The 16,059-nt window shown below is 62.1% G+C and overlaps 2 protein-coding genes across 7 annotated transcripts in view; one reads left to right on the top strand and one right to left on the bottom strand.

Annotated features, from left to right (window-relative positions):
- The window catches only part of ADCK5 (aarF domain containing kinase 5), a 13,595-nt gene extending 12,036 nt beyond the window's left edge, over positions 1-1,559 (top strand). The window contains exons 9-15 of one of the 4 annotated variants that reach the window (XM_010811850.3): positions 154-237; positions 335-416; positions 498-576; positions 656-747; positions 809-1,061; positions 1,131-1,247; positions 1,326-1,559. In XM_010811850.3, the coding sequence (XP_010810152.1) occupies positions 154-237; positions 335-416; positions 498-576; positions 656-747; positions 809-1,061; positions 1,131-1,247; positions 1,326-1,431 (813 nt within the window). In that variant the 3' untranslated portion in view covers positions 1,432-1,559. Of the gene's footprint in view, positions 1-153; positions 238-334; positions 417-497; positions 577-655; positions 1,062-1,130; positions 1,248-1,325 lie in introns of all 4 variants that reach the window. The other 3 variants (NM_001435056.1, XM_010811851.3, NR_198893.1) reach the window with 3 other exon arrangements.
- Positions 1,548-16,059, bottom strand: CPSF1 (cleavage and polyadenylation specific factor 1). 3 transcript variants are annotated; one of them, XM_005215130.5, is made up of 38 exons: positions 15,947-15,984; positions 15,711-15,869; positions 9,621-9,648; positions 9,389-9,555; positions 9,229-9,309; positions 8,996-9,147; positions 8,769-8,915; positions 8,514-8,653; positions 8,321-8,431; positions 8,155-8,248; positions 7,979-8,066; positions 7,783-7,905; positions 7,653-7,704; positions 7,288-7,382; positions 7,144-7,218; positions 6,974-7,054; positions 6,814-6,903; positions 6,534-6,644; positions 6,324-6,465; positions 6,062-6,240; positions 5,843-5,979; positions 5,513-5,687; positions 5,231-5,437; positions 5,068-5,157; positions 4,844-4,987; positions 4,605-4,757; positions 3,771-3,887; positions 3,554-3,644; positions 3,398-3,482; positions 3,156-3,297; positions 2,931-3,083; positions 2,678-2,854; positions 2,511-2,577; positions 2,393-2,440; positions 2,156-2,311; positions 1,956-2,085; positions 1,737-1,875; positions 1,548-1,661 (listed from the first exon to the last, which is right to left on the bottom strand). In XM_005215130.5, exons 2-38 carry the CDS (start codon positions 15,852-15,854, stop codon positions 1,614-1,616), a joined length of 4,359 nt encoding a protein of 1,452 aa, XP_005215187.1. In that variant the 5' UTR covers positions 15,855-15,869; positions 15,947-15,984; the 3' UTR covers positions 1,548-1,613.

Genomic DNA, 16,059 nt, shown 5'->3' with positions numbered 1-16,059 from the left:
CTGGCCCCCCCGGGTGGTGCCCGCGTGCACTGGGGCACGTCCAGTAAGGTGGGCTGGGCCCCCCTGGGTGGTGCCCACGTGCACTGGGGCACGTCCAGTAAGGTGGGCTGGGCCCCGCTGGGTAGGGGACCTCTGACGCCTGCTCTCTCCCAGCGTGTGCTGACAGCGGAGTTCTATGAGGGCTGCAAGGTCAATGACGTGGAGGCCATCCAGAGCATGGGGCTGGCGGTGCAGGATGTGAGTGCTGTGGGGCTGGACTGGAGGGTGTGACCCGCGTCTGGCGTGATGGCGTGTGGTCTGACCCCATCCCCACTCCTGCCTGTCCTTGGCCCAGATTGCAGAGAAGCTGATCAAGGCTTTTGCCGAACAGATCTTTTACACGGGTTTCATCCACTCTGACCCCCACCCCGGCAATGGTAAGGAGAGCCCCACGGCTGGGGGCGGGGTGCTGGGGGCTGCACCCCAGAACCAGGGAACTAGAGCCCGCCCCTCCCCAGTTCTGGTGCGGAAAGGCCCGGACGGGAAGGCTCAGCTGGTGCTGCTGGACCATGGGCTCTACCAGTTCCTGGACGAGAAGTAAGCGGGCCTGTGGGCTGGGGGGGCACGCCCCCCGACTGGCCACCACCCACTCCCCTGCTCATTGCTGGGCCTGCAGGGACAGGCTCGCCCTGTGCCAGTTGTGGCGGGCCATCATCCTGAGGGACGAGGCGGCCATGAAGGCGCATGCAGCTGAGCTGGGAGTGCAAGGTGAGGCCGGGGGGTGGGTGTGCAGCCCGGAGGGGGCACAGCCTGGCTCAGGCCCCCCCAGACTACCTCCTGTTCTCCGAGGTGCTCATGCAGCGGCCCGTGCGCCTGGGGCAGCTGTGGCGCTCGCGCCTGCTGAGCCGTGAGGAGGCGGCCTACATGCAGGACATGGCCCGCGAGCACTTCGAGGAGGTCATGGCCGTGCTCAAGGCCCTGCCGCGCTCCATGCTGCTCGTGCTGCGCAACGTCAACACGGTGCGCTCCATCAACAACGCCCTGGGCGCCCCGGTGGACCGCTACTTCCTCATGGCCAAGAGGTAGGGCCGCGCAGCCTGGGGCGGTGGGGGCGGGAGGCCGCGCTGACCTCACGCGCGGTGTCTGTGCAGTGCAGTCCGGGGCTGGAGCCGCCTGGCAGGTGCCATGTACCAGAGCATCTATGGTGCCAGCATCCTGCGCCACATCAGGGTCATCTGGGAGACGTTCAAGTTTGAAGTGGCCCTGAGGTGAGCTGGCGTGTGGGGGTCGGAGGATGGGAAGCCAAGGCCCACTCCCCACCTACCTGCCCCCCGACCCCCCCACAGGCTGGAGACCCTGTCGATGCGGCTCACTGCCCTCCTGGTTCGAGTTCTGGTCTACCTGGGCATCATGCCTGACACCAAGGGGCTGTCCAAGTACCTGGAGACCTAGGCATCCTGGACAGGAGGACCATAGAGCTCGTCCCACCGCGCACCCAGCCAGGGCCAAGTGACTGTGATTTGTTGGAGTAGGGGATGCCCTGGGGCCCCGAAATAATCACAATGCTCTTCTGAAAACAAGTGTTTTTTATTTTGTACAAAAAAGGGGTGGGGTGAGTGGCAGTATCCAGGGGTCTAGAAGTGGGCGGTGACTCGGTCCGTCTCCAACAGGTCATCTAGGATCTGCAGAGAGAGGGCTGGGTGAGGCCGGGGGGCCGGCGGGGGGCGGGCGGGCAGGGGCCGGTGGGGGCGGCTCACAATGTCGGGTGTGGTGCCGATCTTCTTGGCCAGCTCCCCGCGCTCCATGGTGCTCAGGTACAGGTAGCGGTTGAGCAGCTCCCCGTCCAGCACGTTGCGCACAGCGTTCTGTAGGACGCGCCTGTCCACATGCAGCATCCTGGGGGGTGCGGAGGGCACAGGCCATGAGGGGGTCTGGGCTGACCCAGGGGGTCTGGTCGGGCTGGGGGGTGGGCTCACCGGAAGGCGCGGGGGTTGAGGCCAGCGTGGTGGGGCAGCATGGTGGTCAGGGCGTTCTGCAGCATCAGTAGCCGCCGGTAGGTCTTCTCTTGCATGGGCAGCAGCAGCCCGATGCCACCGTCCAGCGTGGCTGAGGGGACAGGGAATGAACCCAGTGCACCCGCCACGGCCCGCTGCCCCCACCCCGGCCCCATGCTCACCGAACCACGTGATGTGCTTGTTCTCCCACACGACGGACTTCTTGCTGGGCCCCTCAGCGGCCCCCCGGCATGGGGTCCTCCAGAACGTGTTCACATGGGCACCCACGTGGAAGTCCGCCCGGCGCAGCAGCCTCATACCCCCAAAGCTCTCCTTGGCTGGGCCACAGGGGACCTCAGGTCACTGCCCGCCTGGCCCCCACCCGACCCCACCCGGCAGAGGAGGGAGGGAGCACTCACCTTCTGGCAGGTACATGTAGACCATGAGGTTGCGGTCACGGTCCGACACTGGGGATCAGAGCCGAGTCAGCCCCTGTGCACACCCAGGGGTCTCAGGGGCCCCAGCCCCCAAACTCACCCAGGAAGCCCAGCTGCGCGTTGTCCACCATGAAGTCCACACTGTACACCTCCAGGGGCTTGGCATCCTGAGGACAGGAGGGCCATCAGGACGGCCCGGGCCAGCTGGACGGCCCGGGCCAGCCACCAGCCCCCAGCCCCCACGGCACGGCACAGCCCCCTCCGCACCCGGGACACGAGGCTCAGCGTCTTGCTCTCCTCCTGGTAGCGCAGCAGCGAGATGCTCTTCATGACGTCCGCGGCCAGGATGAAGTTCTTGACGCTGATCATCTGGTGGATGTATAGCTGCGTGTCGATGAAGGCCATGCCCGTCAGCTCGCTGGCCCGCAGGCTCCACAGGAAGATCTGGGGGTGGGCGGGGGAGTGAGTAGCTGGGGGGTGCCTGGGGGGTGGCGATGGGGGCCGCGGGGGCGGTGCACACCTTCTGACCGATGGCCGACACCAGGTGGCCATTGCAGTGGCACAGGGCGGTCACGGGGCCCTTCTGCTCCTTCTCGTACAGGACCTTAAACTTGTTCTTGGTCAGAGGCTGGCCAGGCTCAGGCACCACCTCGATCACATCCATGATCAGGATCTGCCGAGGAGATGGGTGGCTGAGTCAGGGTGCTGGGCACTGTCTGCTGTGAAAGCCCTGCTGGCCACTTACCCGCCCTCGGCATGTGACCTCCTCCCCTTGCATGAGGCAGGTCCCAGCGGCCACGTAGCCCTTGAGGCCTGACACAGTCTCCTCGCTGCGCAGCGACACGGTCTTCATGCAGGTCACGTGCTCCCACTCCTCCAGCTCGATCCTGCGGGTGGAGCCCCGGTCAGAGCCAGCCCCGGCCCGCCCCACCACGCCCCGCTCAGGCACAGCCTCACCCACCACGCCCCGCTCAGGCACAGCCTCACCTGGCGTTGGGGATGGCCTCCCAGCTGACTGGGGAGATGAGCTGGATGCAGAAGGCCTCCTGCTGAGGGTGGACGTACCGCTCGTCTGTAAGGACAGAGGGGGACCATCAGGGAGGAGCGGCCCCCAGGACAGGCCCGGCCTGGGCCCCCGCGCACCTCTCTCGATGGTCTCAAACTCCTTCTCCTCGCCCGTCATGCGTGGAACGCGCGTGCAAGGTGTGCTGGTGCTAGTGGCGACGGCGTACACCTTGGGGAGAGCAGGGTGTCAGGAGCCAGAGCCCACCCCAGCCCCGAGAGTTCCTGGCCGAGTGGGGGCGGACCCTGGACTCCACGTGGTCCAGCCCCAAGGGTCACCGGCCGAGTAGGGGCAGACCTTGGACTCCACGTGGTAAGCCACGTAGTGGGCGGTGCAGCGCAGCGGGATCTTCCGAACAGGCCATGGGGCGTCGTAGGACAAGTAGGCGGGCAGAACGCTGATCCTCAGCTCGCCCTGGGTGGGCACAGGGGTGAGGGAGGCCTGGTGCCCACTGAAGGCCGAGCTGGTGAACCCAGGCCTCGAGGGCTCCCTCAGGTCAGCCCTCGGGTCCGCTGGAACGGGCAGCGACAGAGGCTGTGGCCCACTGTCCTGCTCTTTGCGGGCTTCCTGTCCCTTCACCCAGGTTTGCCCAGGGCTGGCATGGGTGTGGCCTGAGGCTGGGCTCGGGGGGGTGGGCGCCGGAGGCCGCAGGCACAGGGTGGGACGCGCACGCCACGCCAGCACCTGCACACGGGGCCCAGCGGCTCCCCTCCAGCCCAGGCCTAAGTGCACTGGCGCTGCCGAGTCCTCGGCGGCCCATGGGGCTACTGCTGTCATCTCTGTGACACGAGGAAGCTCGGTACGTGAGCATCCCAGCCGGTCACCCAGCGCCTTGAGCAGAGCTGGGCGCCCAGTGGGCAGACCAGCGACTGAACCCGGCTGGTGCCCTTGTGGGCCACACCCTCCACTGCCAATCTCCTCGTCCTCCAAGCCTCTCCAGCGTTCAGCCCCACATCACCTCCTTGACCTTGGCTCCCACCACCCACCGGACAGCCCGACTCTCCACGCCACGGTGCCCCCATTCCCAGCCATGGGTTGAGGGCCTCATTCTTGGGCCCCAGCACCTCATCCTGCCTAGTTGTCCTCGGAGGGGGTTGGCACGCCTGGCCGGGCCTCATGGGGCCTCCCTACCTGTCTGTTGAAGTACAGGAACCCTCGGGGGCAGTTGATGTTGTGGAACGGGGCAAAAGAGTCGATGGGGCCGTCGATGCCCATGGGGTGCAGCCGCAGGGCCCCCCGGCCAGTCACCAGGAGCCAGTGGGGCGAGGGACCGCAGATGAACACCTGGGGGCAGACAGTGTGAGGAAGCCCCTCACACTGTGGGGAGGCCCTGTGCTCGCCAACCCTGCTCCGCAGAGCAGCTGGCCTACCCCGGAGTAGCCATAAATGTCCTCGAAGTAGCGGAACCGCGCCACGCGGCCTCGGGGCCCTGTCCCCTCCTCCGTGCTACCCCCTTCCGCCTTCTTCTTGGACGGCTTTGGCTTCTTCTCCCGGAAGTTGATGTTGTGGGGGACCTGGAGGGTGCTGCAGTTAAGGGCTGGGACCCCTAGCCCTGCCTCACCGCCCCCACACCCAGCCCTGCCGGTCACTGCACCTTCTTGAAGCGAACTTTGAGGTTCCCCTGGCCGAGCTGTGAGTCGTGAGGGAAGGCCTCATAAATGAGGAGCTCCTGGTCCACGTGCACCTGGGGACAGGGGACGTCAGGGGGCAGGGCCGGCAGGCGGGCCGGGTCAGGGCGGGCAGGTGGGCACACTCACCAGCAAGTAGGGCCTGCGCTGGCGACTCCCCAAAGCCACCAGCAGCACCTCCTTGACCAGGGGCAGCTCGCCCTGGCGCGTGGCCTCCTCCTTCCGGGCCTCGCCCTGGGTGGTGGGCTGGCCAAAGGAGCTGTCCACCAGGACGCGCTGGCCCACAGGGAAGTTCTTCACCAGGAACACGAGCCGCCAGTCGGGGAGCTGGTAGATCTGTGGGGTGGTGCGGTCAGCGGTGGGGCGGGCGCCGGGCAGGCCTGGGGGGCGTGGGCACAGGGTGCCACCCACCTCCATGGCTCCGTTCTCCCGCACCAGCAGGCACCAGTGGGTGGGCTCGGCCCGGAAGGGCGCGGGGTCCCGGTCGGCGGGCGGCTGGCTGCTCCTGCGCGCCTCCTCCTTGCTGGGGCTGAAGAGGGAGCCTGAGTCCCCGTAGAGCATCTCCTCCTCGTCGTCCACCGTGGGGCTGCGAAGGGCAGGTGTCACAGGTCACAGGCACAGGCGCGCGGCCTAGCCTCCCTGCCCCGCCGCCCTCGCACACCTGGTCTCTGCACCCGCCCCACCCCGCTGCCCTCACACATTTGGTCTTTGCACCCACCCCGCCCTGCTGCCCTCACACACCTGGTCTCTGCACCCTGGCCCTCAGCCTCAGGGCCGCCGCGGCCCCCCAGTTCGTCGCGGACTCCTCCCAGGCGGCTCTCGGTGGTGAACATGCCGCTGACGTCCCGGTATACACACAGTGTGATCACCTTGGACTGCTGCGGGGAGAGAGAGTGCTCAGCTGGGGAGGGGGCACGCGGGCAGAGGTCAGCAGGCCCTGGGACAGAGCAGGGCGCCTACATGGTGCAGGGGTGGCTTATGCAGCGCCAGGCGGTGATGGCGGCCCCCGTACGAATCATTCTTGAGTAGGAACATGGTGACGTGGCCCTCAGCGCTCATGATGACCACGTAGGGGTCAGCCACGGCACACTGCACGATGGGGGAGCCCAGGTCCACAGGGATGAAGTGCAGCTGGTTCACTGCGGACACAGGCCAGTCAGCCCCGGGCAGGGGGCACGCGCCAGCCCCGGGCCCGCGCCCACCCGCCCGAGGCCTGGCGCACCTCCTTCCAACAGGCGGATGCCGAGCGGCGACACCTGCACGATGTAGCGATTGTCCCCAATGTTGCCAGCAAAGACCGTGGGGCCCTGCGTGGCAAAGCCGCTGGCATCCAGCTCCATGATCTCCTGCCCCGTCTGCAGGATCTGTGGGCAGCGGTGGGTGAGGGGCATTGCTCACAGTAGGGCCCCAACCCGGGCTCCGGGTGCCTCACCATGGTAGAGTCTTCCCGGCTAAGAATGAGGAACCCGTGTCTCCGCCCGTCATCCTCGGCCTCAGGAGCACCAGGCTCTGGCTCCGTGCCCTCCCCTTTGAGGGTCTCCTCCTGTGAAGGCAGAAGAGGGCAGGGATTCCCAGCCCAGGCCACGCCACCTGAGCAGCAAGCCTGAGCGGCACAGAGCCGGGTCCCGGGCCCCGTGGCCCCTGGGCACCCGCCACAGGCCAGGCGCAGGCCAGGATCGCTGGCTGGGTGTTGCCAACCTGGGCGCACTCACCTGCTCCTTACGCACGGGGGCAATGACGGTCCACATGTCATAGCAGCCAGGGAGCTCAAAAGTGGTCACCACCTGGGGCCGGATGCTCTTCTGGAAGGACAGGCGGGGGTCAGCAGGTCACCCAGGCCCCACCAGGAGGCGCCCCCTCGACGCCCCTCACCTGCAGCACCGACAGGGCCCCGTTCTTGCCATAGCCGGAGCACACCACGATCTCCAGGTCTGGCTCCGGACTGTTCTGAAACTGCACGGGGCAGGGGCAGGGGTGAGGGCCGGACCTCTGCTGTGCAGCCTGCCCCGCCCCGCCGTGTGCCCCCCTCCCCCAGTGGGCACCTCTTCAGAGAGGAAGGCAGGCTCGCCCATGGCGGCGTTGGCACAGGGTCCAATGTTGAGGATGCTGTCACACACCTGTGGGCACGGCAGTGGTCAGGAGGCAGGCTGGCCAGGACCGGGCAACCACTCTGAGCCCCACCTCACCTCAAAGGAGTACGTGGCCAGCTGTGTGCCTGACTGCGCCTCGCTGCCATACACTTCAATCTCGTCCACCTCATCCTGCGGCACTGACTTGCTCCCTGGAGCATGACGAGAGCCCACCTGAGCCCACCTGCTGGCCCGCACCTGACCAGCCTGACACTCAGCCCTCCCGCACCCAACCAGCCCCTCACCCAATGCTCAGCCCGCACCCGACCAGCCCCGCACCCGACCAGCCCTGCACCCAACCAGCCCGCACCCGACCAGCCTGACGCTCAGCCCTCCCTCACCCGACCAGCCTCTCACCCGAACAGCCCCTCACCTGACGCTCAGCCCACACCCAACCAGCCCCGCACCCGACCAGCCCGCACCTGACCAGCCCGTGGTGGCGTCCACACGCTTCTTCTTGGAGGGTGGCTCTTCCTGTGAGGTGGGAGGAGTAGGGACTGAGTACCTCGGAGGGCGCCTGTAGGGGCTGCATCCCCACGGGCCTGAGCTCACCTTGTCGGCAGCCTCGCGGGCGGTGCTGGCCGGGGGCTCCTGCAGCTTCTCCGTGTACTTGAGGAGCAGCGAGTTGCCGAGACGAGAGCCAAGGAACAGATACCCAGGCTCCATGGTGACCATCTGGGGGCGGGATGGGTGAGGGTGCGGCCTGCCCAACCTGGGGCCCGGGGCCGCCCTCCGAGACCCCACTCACGCTGGTGGTGAGGACACTGGCAGCAGCCTTGTCGAAGTGGAAGGCCCGGACGCTGCGCATGCCATCCGTGATGAGCGTCAGCACGTAGCTGCGGGGGCGGGGGTGGGAGGACACTCAGCTGGGGCTGGGGGACCACTCCCCTGCCAGGGAGGACGGGCCCCAGAGCGGGGACTCACATCTCACCGCCCTTGAGGGAGATGACCATCTTGTCATAGGAGATGAAGGCCGCCTGAGCACAGTCCAGGGTGATCCGCACACCTTCCTGGGTGCCTGTGGGCAGGGGTGGTCAGCCAGGCCCAGCAGCAGCCCCCGCCACCCTGGGCCCTGCTCCCCAGCACTCACGCAGGGGGAAGGCAGTGGTGCCGGTGGTGAGGCTGTTGAGAGCCACGCCGTAGGGAGGGACGCTCTGATTCAGGTACAGCAGCGAGTTGACCGCGAAGATCACCACTCCACCTGGAACAGACACGCTGGTGGCAGGGCCCAGCACGCTCCACACACACCCCACCCCTGCCGCCCCAGCCCAGGCCCCTGTCACCTATGGGCTTGGGCACCGCCAGGGCCTGGGTGCAGTCGAAGGGCAGGCTGGTGAGGGACCAGATGACGGGGTGCACCTTCTGCGTTATGTTCAGGGAGATGGCCACGATGGAGCATGTGTCCTGCCGCACGGCCACCCGCCTGGGGGCCAAAAGGAGTCAGCGTGGGGCCAGCATAGCAGACCCGCTCCCCCGGAGACCAGCCAGGTTCCTCCCCCGCAGCAAGCCCTGTGCACAACCAGGCCGCAGGCCCTCACCCAGGCCACGTCTGGTTGGGCTCAAACAGGATGAGCAGGGTGGGCTCGTAGTAGCCATGCAGGAACTGCAGGTCGACGATGTTGAGAAGCTTCTCATCCAGGGCCCGCACGTCGATGATGTAGCTAGGCAGGAAGCTGGACCTCTGCCTAGGGGCAGCAGGCGTCAGTGGGGGCAGTGTGGTGCACACCTGGACTCCGTGGGGCCCCCACCCCGCCCCCACACTCACCCCTCTCCCACGAGCCCCTCGTGCTCCTCGGCCAGGCTCTCCCTGCGGAAGGGCAGGACCACCAGCCGCGTGCCGTAGATGAGCATGGCCGCGCAGCGCCCGTCGGGGTCCACACGCACCCGTGGCGTGTGTACGTTCTGCACGAAGCCGTCCTGCAGGAGAGGGGCGTCAGGCAGGAGCACCCCCCAGAGACTGGGCTGGGGCTGGGCTGGGGGTGGGGAGTCGAGCCCTACCCGCAGCTCAGGCTCCTCGAAGTAGTGCAGAGACAAGGTCTTGAGGTCGTGGGTGCCTGGGTCGTACTCCACCACCGACAGCTGGGGGCGGCAGGTCAGAATGGGGCCCGCCCCCCACAGCCCCCAGATCCCACCCCTGCCCACCCCACCCCCGCCCCACCTTGGCATCCTTGAAGCTCAGGAGCAGGGCATCCCGCTTGGCGCCGGCCAGCTGCACGCTGGCCATGGACATGACGTTGCCAAAAAAGGAGAAGGAAGCCACCAGCTCCAGCTTTTCCCGGTGCTCTCGGTGGGCCTTCCCATCTGCGGAGAGAAAGTGAACAGGGCCTGGGGCCCACGTCCAGCCCCCGCTCCCGGGTTCACGGCTGGGCAGCCACCCTGAGCTCACTCACCTGTGCTCCTGTCATTTTTGGTCGGTGCCTGGAGGAGGGAGGAAGAAGGAAAAAACTGTGAGGGGCCCACCTTACCCACAACCGGCCCTGTGGCCAAGAGCCCTCAATGGGGAGCGGGCGACCAGCCCGCAGGAAGCACCCCCAGCTCCCCCAACGCTGGGGCTCTCAGGGTCGAAGGCTGGACAGCACTGTATGTGCCCCCCAAAACCACTCAGACTCACCCTGGGCCAGCCAGCGATGACACGTGCTTGCTAGGAAGAAGGAACCCCAGCTCTGCTGAGCCCAACTGGTTGTGACAGTGACCCTACCGGGGCCGTGGCCTCACCCCATCTGCATCCTCCAGGTAGGCCCAGGGCCCAGGACCCTGGTGAGGGGAGGCGGCCACACCAACCCTGAGCTGCATCCCGGGAACGCCCCTCACTACAGCCCACTGCACCCAAGCAGGGAGAAAAACCATCTACTGTTTTCAGTGACTATGTCAAGCACTTGATAACAGACGAGACCCATTCATGACGGAAACCCCTTGCTGACCCAGAACACAACTTCCTTAATCCAGAAAAAGTCATCCCCGGCGGGTCTCTAGCAGGGACACACTTGCACTGAACACGACAGTTGCCCTCAGCGATGGGTCCAGCCCAGGGCACCGCCTCCCTTGGCCAGACACAGGGTCAAGATGCAGACTGACTGCCACTCTGGGCAGTAACAAGACACAGAGGGAAAACATAACAGATTTTAAGACACACGTAGACGTAATTAAATAATCTAACACACCACTGGCAATTTAGAAGGCAGAGGCAGGAAAAGGACAGAACCTCTAACTGAAGACATAACCGAAATATCCTGATGAGAAGCATCAGCCTACAGACTCAAGGTCAGTAAGTCCCAAAGCAGGACAAACACAAACAAACTACAGCCAAGCACATCGCAGTTGAAAGACAGAAAATCAAAGACAAAGACAAGTATCATAAAAGCAGTCAGAGGAGAACAGAAATGCCACCTTCATTAAAACTGACTATAGGAGCCAGAGACGGTCTTTAAAGTGATGAAAGAAGAAAACAGTCAACTTAGAATTGTAAACCCAATGAAAATATCCCTCAAAAAGGAAGTTGAAATAAAAACGTTTTCAGACAAACAAAAGTGGACCAAGATCATCAACATCAGAAACACTCTTCAACAATTACCAAAGGAAGGTCTTCAGGCTGAAGACCCCAGATGACAAAAAAAGACTACAGCCTCCTGCACAGAGTGTGAACTGCTGAACGTGTGATAATAAATGAAGGAAGGACTCAGGGGAGAGAGGCAGGCGCACCTGGAGGTGGGGAGAGGGTGAGTGAGGTGCGCCCCAGCTGCCCCGCCACCCCACAGATGCCAAGCGCAGAGGAAGGTCTGAGCACGAGATGGCACCTTCCACCTCAAGTCCGTGTCACAGTGGGGAGGCTACCACCCACCTCTCCAAGCCACCGACACCAGCGCCCAGGACCACACCAAGGATCTGACCAGGCCTGGACTCTCACGGGCCTGTGGTCCCAGCAGGGACTGTGGTGTTGCCTGGATGCACAGGTGTACTGACCTCTGGGAAAAGCCAAGGGGATCCTCCAGGCCCAGGGAAAAAGCCAGAGATACAGCAACACGTTCAGGACTGTAGACGAGGGTATGCAGGAAATTCTGGTGCTTATGCAGCTTTTCTGAGAGTCTGAATTTATGTAAAATCAAAATGCTAACAACAGTATAATGTTCTGCAGGAGCAAGCCTGTGACAACAGAATGCAGCGAGCAGGGAAAGAGGGTGAAGGGTTTCAAGGATTCTAGGCTGTCTGGGCAGGCTCCCTCGAGCCAGAGACTGCTGTGACCTCAAATGTAAGAAAAAATGCACAACCCGAAGTCAACAGAAAAGATGAAATGAGCGACTCCCCTGGTGGCCCAGTAAGGAGCTAAGACCCCATGCTTCCAATGCCAGAGGGCCAGATTTGATCCTGGTCCCACATGCCACAACTAAGACCCAGCATAGCCAAATAAATAAAACGAAAAACAAGCAAATAAATAAAATATTTCTTGAAGAGATAAAATGAAACAAAATAGCTGATCAATCCAAAACAATAAATAAAAGAACAGTAAGATGCAAGAGGGTGATTCAAACCCAACTACACGAGAAATTCCCTCAAATAACTAGACCAGAGCAGATCCATTCGTGACAGGATAAATAAATAAACCAAACATTCAGGCCAGAAGACAATAAAAACCGTCAGAATGATAAACAACATCCAACTATTTGCTATTGGTTCACTGAAAACATAACAACACAGATTTTAAAAAGATGCTCTATGCAAGGACTTAAGAAAACAAACAAACGAAAAACGCGTAGCCAAGTTACTACTAGACAAAGTAGATCTTAAGGCAAAAAGTATTAAAGGGGGACGTTTCCCGACAAAAAGCTCAGTTCAAAAGTAACTCTTTTTCGGCCTCACAAGCATGTGGAGATGGTTCCCCAACCAGGGGTGGAACCTGCACTCCCTGCAGTGGAACCACCATGAAGTCCCCCAAAGTGACTTGTAATTTGTCTTTCTGTACCTAATAATTCAGCTTACACACTTACACACACACACGATTCCTGACAACCCTATAGGGCAAGTGCTCCATCTTGTTCATCTCTAAAATTATACGTTCTTGATTTTTGGCTCCTCCATGTAAATCTGAGAATCACGATAAATTAAACTGTTGAGAAACTTTACTGCAACTTTGAGAAAAAGGACATTTAATTAATTAAAAGGACAAAATTAATTAATTAATTTTGGATTAATTTGTGCGGGGCAGGGCGGGGGGGGTGACATCTCTACAGTATTGAGACTTCCCGTCCATGATACCTTTTCTGTTTACTTGGGACTGTCATTAATTTTAGGAAGTGCCCTACATTTCCTACATGTCTTTTCCTCTCAAAGGTCACAGCTGCCCCAGCCAGCACTCACCCGCTTCCCACACACAGCTACCCTGCCCCGGCCGCTGTCCGCGGTCTGCCAGCCCAGGACCCGAGCCAGGCACACACCCAGCGCCAGGCCCACCACCTGCTCGGGACCCTCTCCCTTCCCTGCCGCCACCCTGCAGACCTTGCCCATGAACCTGGCTCCCTGGCGGAGACTGCACATGGCCCCGTGGGGCTCACCATCCTCTCTTCATCCCAGTTGGGGGCTGCTCTGAAGGACAGGAGCCTCAAAAGGGAGGCAGTGCCCTGTGAGTGGTCTGGCCCTGGCCTCGTCTCACCACCCAGGAAGCTCAGCCACCGCGAGGCCACCGGTCAGACACCAGGCTAGCCCCGTGGAGAGAGAGGAGACAGGCCCTTCCCGTCACGCAGACCGGGCCCAGGCCGGGCGTCCGTCCGCATGGTCCCTGTGGTGCTGTCCTGGCTCCCGGCTGCCCTCAGGACTGTGCCACCCTGGTGACAGTGTGTCTGGGGCTCCAGGCAGGCTGTCCTGCAGCAGTGACTAGGCTGGTCCCCGACGGGCTCAGCCACTGAGGGCTCTGCCCAGGCGCCACACTCCCTCCTGCCACTACACTCTGTGCTCTGTCCAGGAGCTGGAGGCTGCCCTACGCTGAAAGGCTGTGGAGCAAACACCTGACTCAGGCCTGGCAGCCACATCCGGTCTGCCGAGGGCCTCCTGTGGGATTCTTCACAGCTGTTGAAAGGTATGCAGAGCCTCTGAGGGTCTCGGTGGGCTCCATGCGGGGGCTGCCCAGTGCTCCTTCCCTTCAGGGCACTAATGCGCCCTCACTCACCTCACAAAACCCTGCTTTTCCTACCAGTTCCTGTTCCATTCCTTCCCTTCCCTTTGCACAGATCTCCCCCATGGAGTTGTCTCTGTCCACTGGTGCTAACTCTCCTGCTCTGGGCTCCTGGCCTCACCAGCCCACATCCTGCCTGACGCCAGGCTTCCTCGTCGGGGTCGCCAAGCGCGTCTAGGTCTCAGGACCCATCTGAGGCTCAGAAACACAGGGCCCAGCATCCAGATTAGGCCATGAAAGGCTCCACGGCTTCCAGCGTGGCAGGTCTCTCAGCCCTTGTCCTGGGGGAGGCGGTGATGCAAGGCCGGACGCTTTCTGCAGTAGCTGCATGCGTGCATCGAGAGATGGTAGAAACCATACCCCAGTGGGGCCTGCAGGTGGCAGAGCTCCTGGCTTCCTGACGACAGACGCTGAGGCGCCGGCGGTGCTTCAAGCTGCTGACAGCAACACACACTCCAACAACGTCCAGAGTGCACTCTCGCCCCTATGCCTCTCACCCCGCAACCATCGCCCCTGCAGTGCCAGCAACTTCACTTGCAGGGTGAGTCTGGCCCCAAACCCAACTCTGGCAAAGCCTCTGCACAGCCCACAGCTCCGCTCCCTTGCGCGCCTCACATCCTGTCTATCCTGCCTCCTTGCCCCACCAATGACCACCCAGCCCAGTCGCCTTCTACTTGTCGCAGCCACGGTGACCCCAGGACACAAGGGTCAGATCAGCTCACTCCTCTGCCCAAACCTTAACTCACCATTGGCCTCAGGTCAACACTCAGCTCCCAAGACTGCCCTCAAGGCTACCCTGCTGATGCCCTGATCCAGCCTTGCAAGCCCTGTGACCAGCCACTCTTCCCTCCCTACTGCCCTGGCACCTTCACTCCGCCTCAAAGCTCTTCTCCCCCCCACACCTACAAGGCTCCCCCCATCAGCTCCTCCTCACCCACTCAAATCTCACCTTTCCAAGGAGGTGAGCTTTAGACCTCGCCTGGCTCCCCACTCCCCATCCCGTCCTGGTGGTATGCATGGGCACTCTGGCCTTCAGCAAGTGCTGCACTGGCAGCGTGTGGCCCCCTACCCCCAGAACCACAGCCATGAGGGCAGCTCATCAACCCCTCTCAAGATGCCCACACAAAACAGGCTCTTAACAGATGACCCCTAGAAAGAGAAGTGAGTGATCGCTAAGGAAGGGGCTGCGAACCCAAGTGCAAAACATATACAGATGTAAAAACATTCAATTTGTCCCTCAAAGTTGACTGAAAGCCAGTGTCAGATATAGTATATACAGCAAAGATGCTCTCATTCAATGTAGAGCCGTATGTATTTATTAGCAAAATTTCATTTTCAGTTTTGACTGAAATGTCGACAAAAGCCAAATACTGATCTCAAAACTGCTGTATCACAAAAGCTTAAACTAATATTATTTACTGACACAAACAGTCACTAACCTCTCACACATTCTTCTGTATTTTGCTTGCTTCATCATGTGTGGATTAGTACAGCTGTACACACATTTAACATAAAACAAACACTAGTGTCCTGAAGTAAGTGCCCGGGGAAGGCGGCCTCCTCCCTGCTGCCCCAGCCCTTACTCAGAACCCTGCCCTGCGGAGGACAACCCTTCCTGCCCCACTTCCACTCTGCACCCCAGTCCAACCCTGCCTGCCCTCAGATGCTTCTGGCCGGCACGCTGTCCTTGCATCCACGTGGAACCCACCCCTCCCTATCCTTGCATCTGGCTCTTACTCCCCTTCCAAGAACAGATGCGAAGATGCCTCTTGAAGAAGCCACCCCTCACCACCAAAACCCTCACACCTCTGGCAATCAGAGCACCCCCGGTGTTTCCCCCACCGAGGGATTCATCACACCTTACTGACCTCCAACCCACAACCTGCCCCCACCCTACACCCAGCCTTGTTCCCTTTGCCAGGAATGTTCTTTCCCCCAACGAATTCCTACTCTGTCTAAAGGAGGTTCCTCTGATCCCTCAGCCCTCATCTATTTCCTTCGCTGTTTCTGCAGGGTGTCCACAGGTGTGTGTTCTCACGCGTGTATTTAGTCAGTAGGTGTCCTCCTGCTCCAAGTGTGTGCAGATTTTGTTCTCTACCGTATCGCTAAAACCGAGCACACGGTACATATTCATGCGATTTGTTGAGAAATAGAGCAAATGAGATGCCCAGGGTAGGCCGCCGAGCCCAACAGAGCTTCAGGAGGTCGAGGAACATGGTTCCCGGACACGACCAAGCGCGGCGCTGTCGGCCCGATCGGCCTCGGGCCGGGGCACCCCCTCGCCGCGGGGCGCAGCGGCCCCAGCGGGCCTGCCTACCTCGGAGTCCCGGTTGAGGCGGTACACGTAGAGCTGCGAGGTCCCGGCTACCACGAGGTTGCGCTCGCTGTTGTTAAAGAAATTGCAGTACATGGAAAACTCGAGGCCGGTGGGCGGATGCGCCTGCTTGTACACAGCGTACATGGCGCCGCACTCGGGCTGCACAGGAAGGGGACAGGGTGAGCAGGAACGCCCGCGCGGGACCCCGGGCCCGCCCGCGCCCACCCGCCGCCCACCTTGCAGTTGGAGCCAGCTGATGGGGGACCTGTACGGCGCCGAACACGGCCCGCCGGGACGCGGAAGCCGCGCGCCACGGTTCCGGGTCCTGCGCCTGCGCAGCGCCACAGAG

This window comes from Bos taurus, chromosome 14, assembly GCF_002263795.3.
Source record: "Bos taurus isolate L1 Dominette 01449 registration number 42190680 breed Hereford chromosome 14, ARS-UCD2.0, whole genome shotgun sequence".
NCBI lineage: Eukaryota > Metazoa > Chordata > Mammalia > Artiodactyla > Bovidae > Bos > Bos taurus.
The sequence above is the reverse complement of the archived record's forward strand: the minus strand, read 5'-3'. Positions and strand labels throughout refer to the sequence as shown.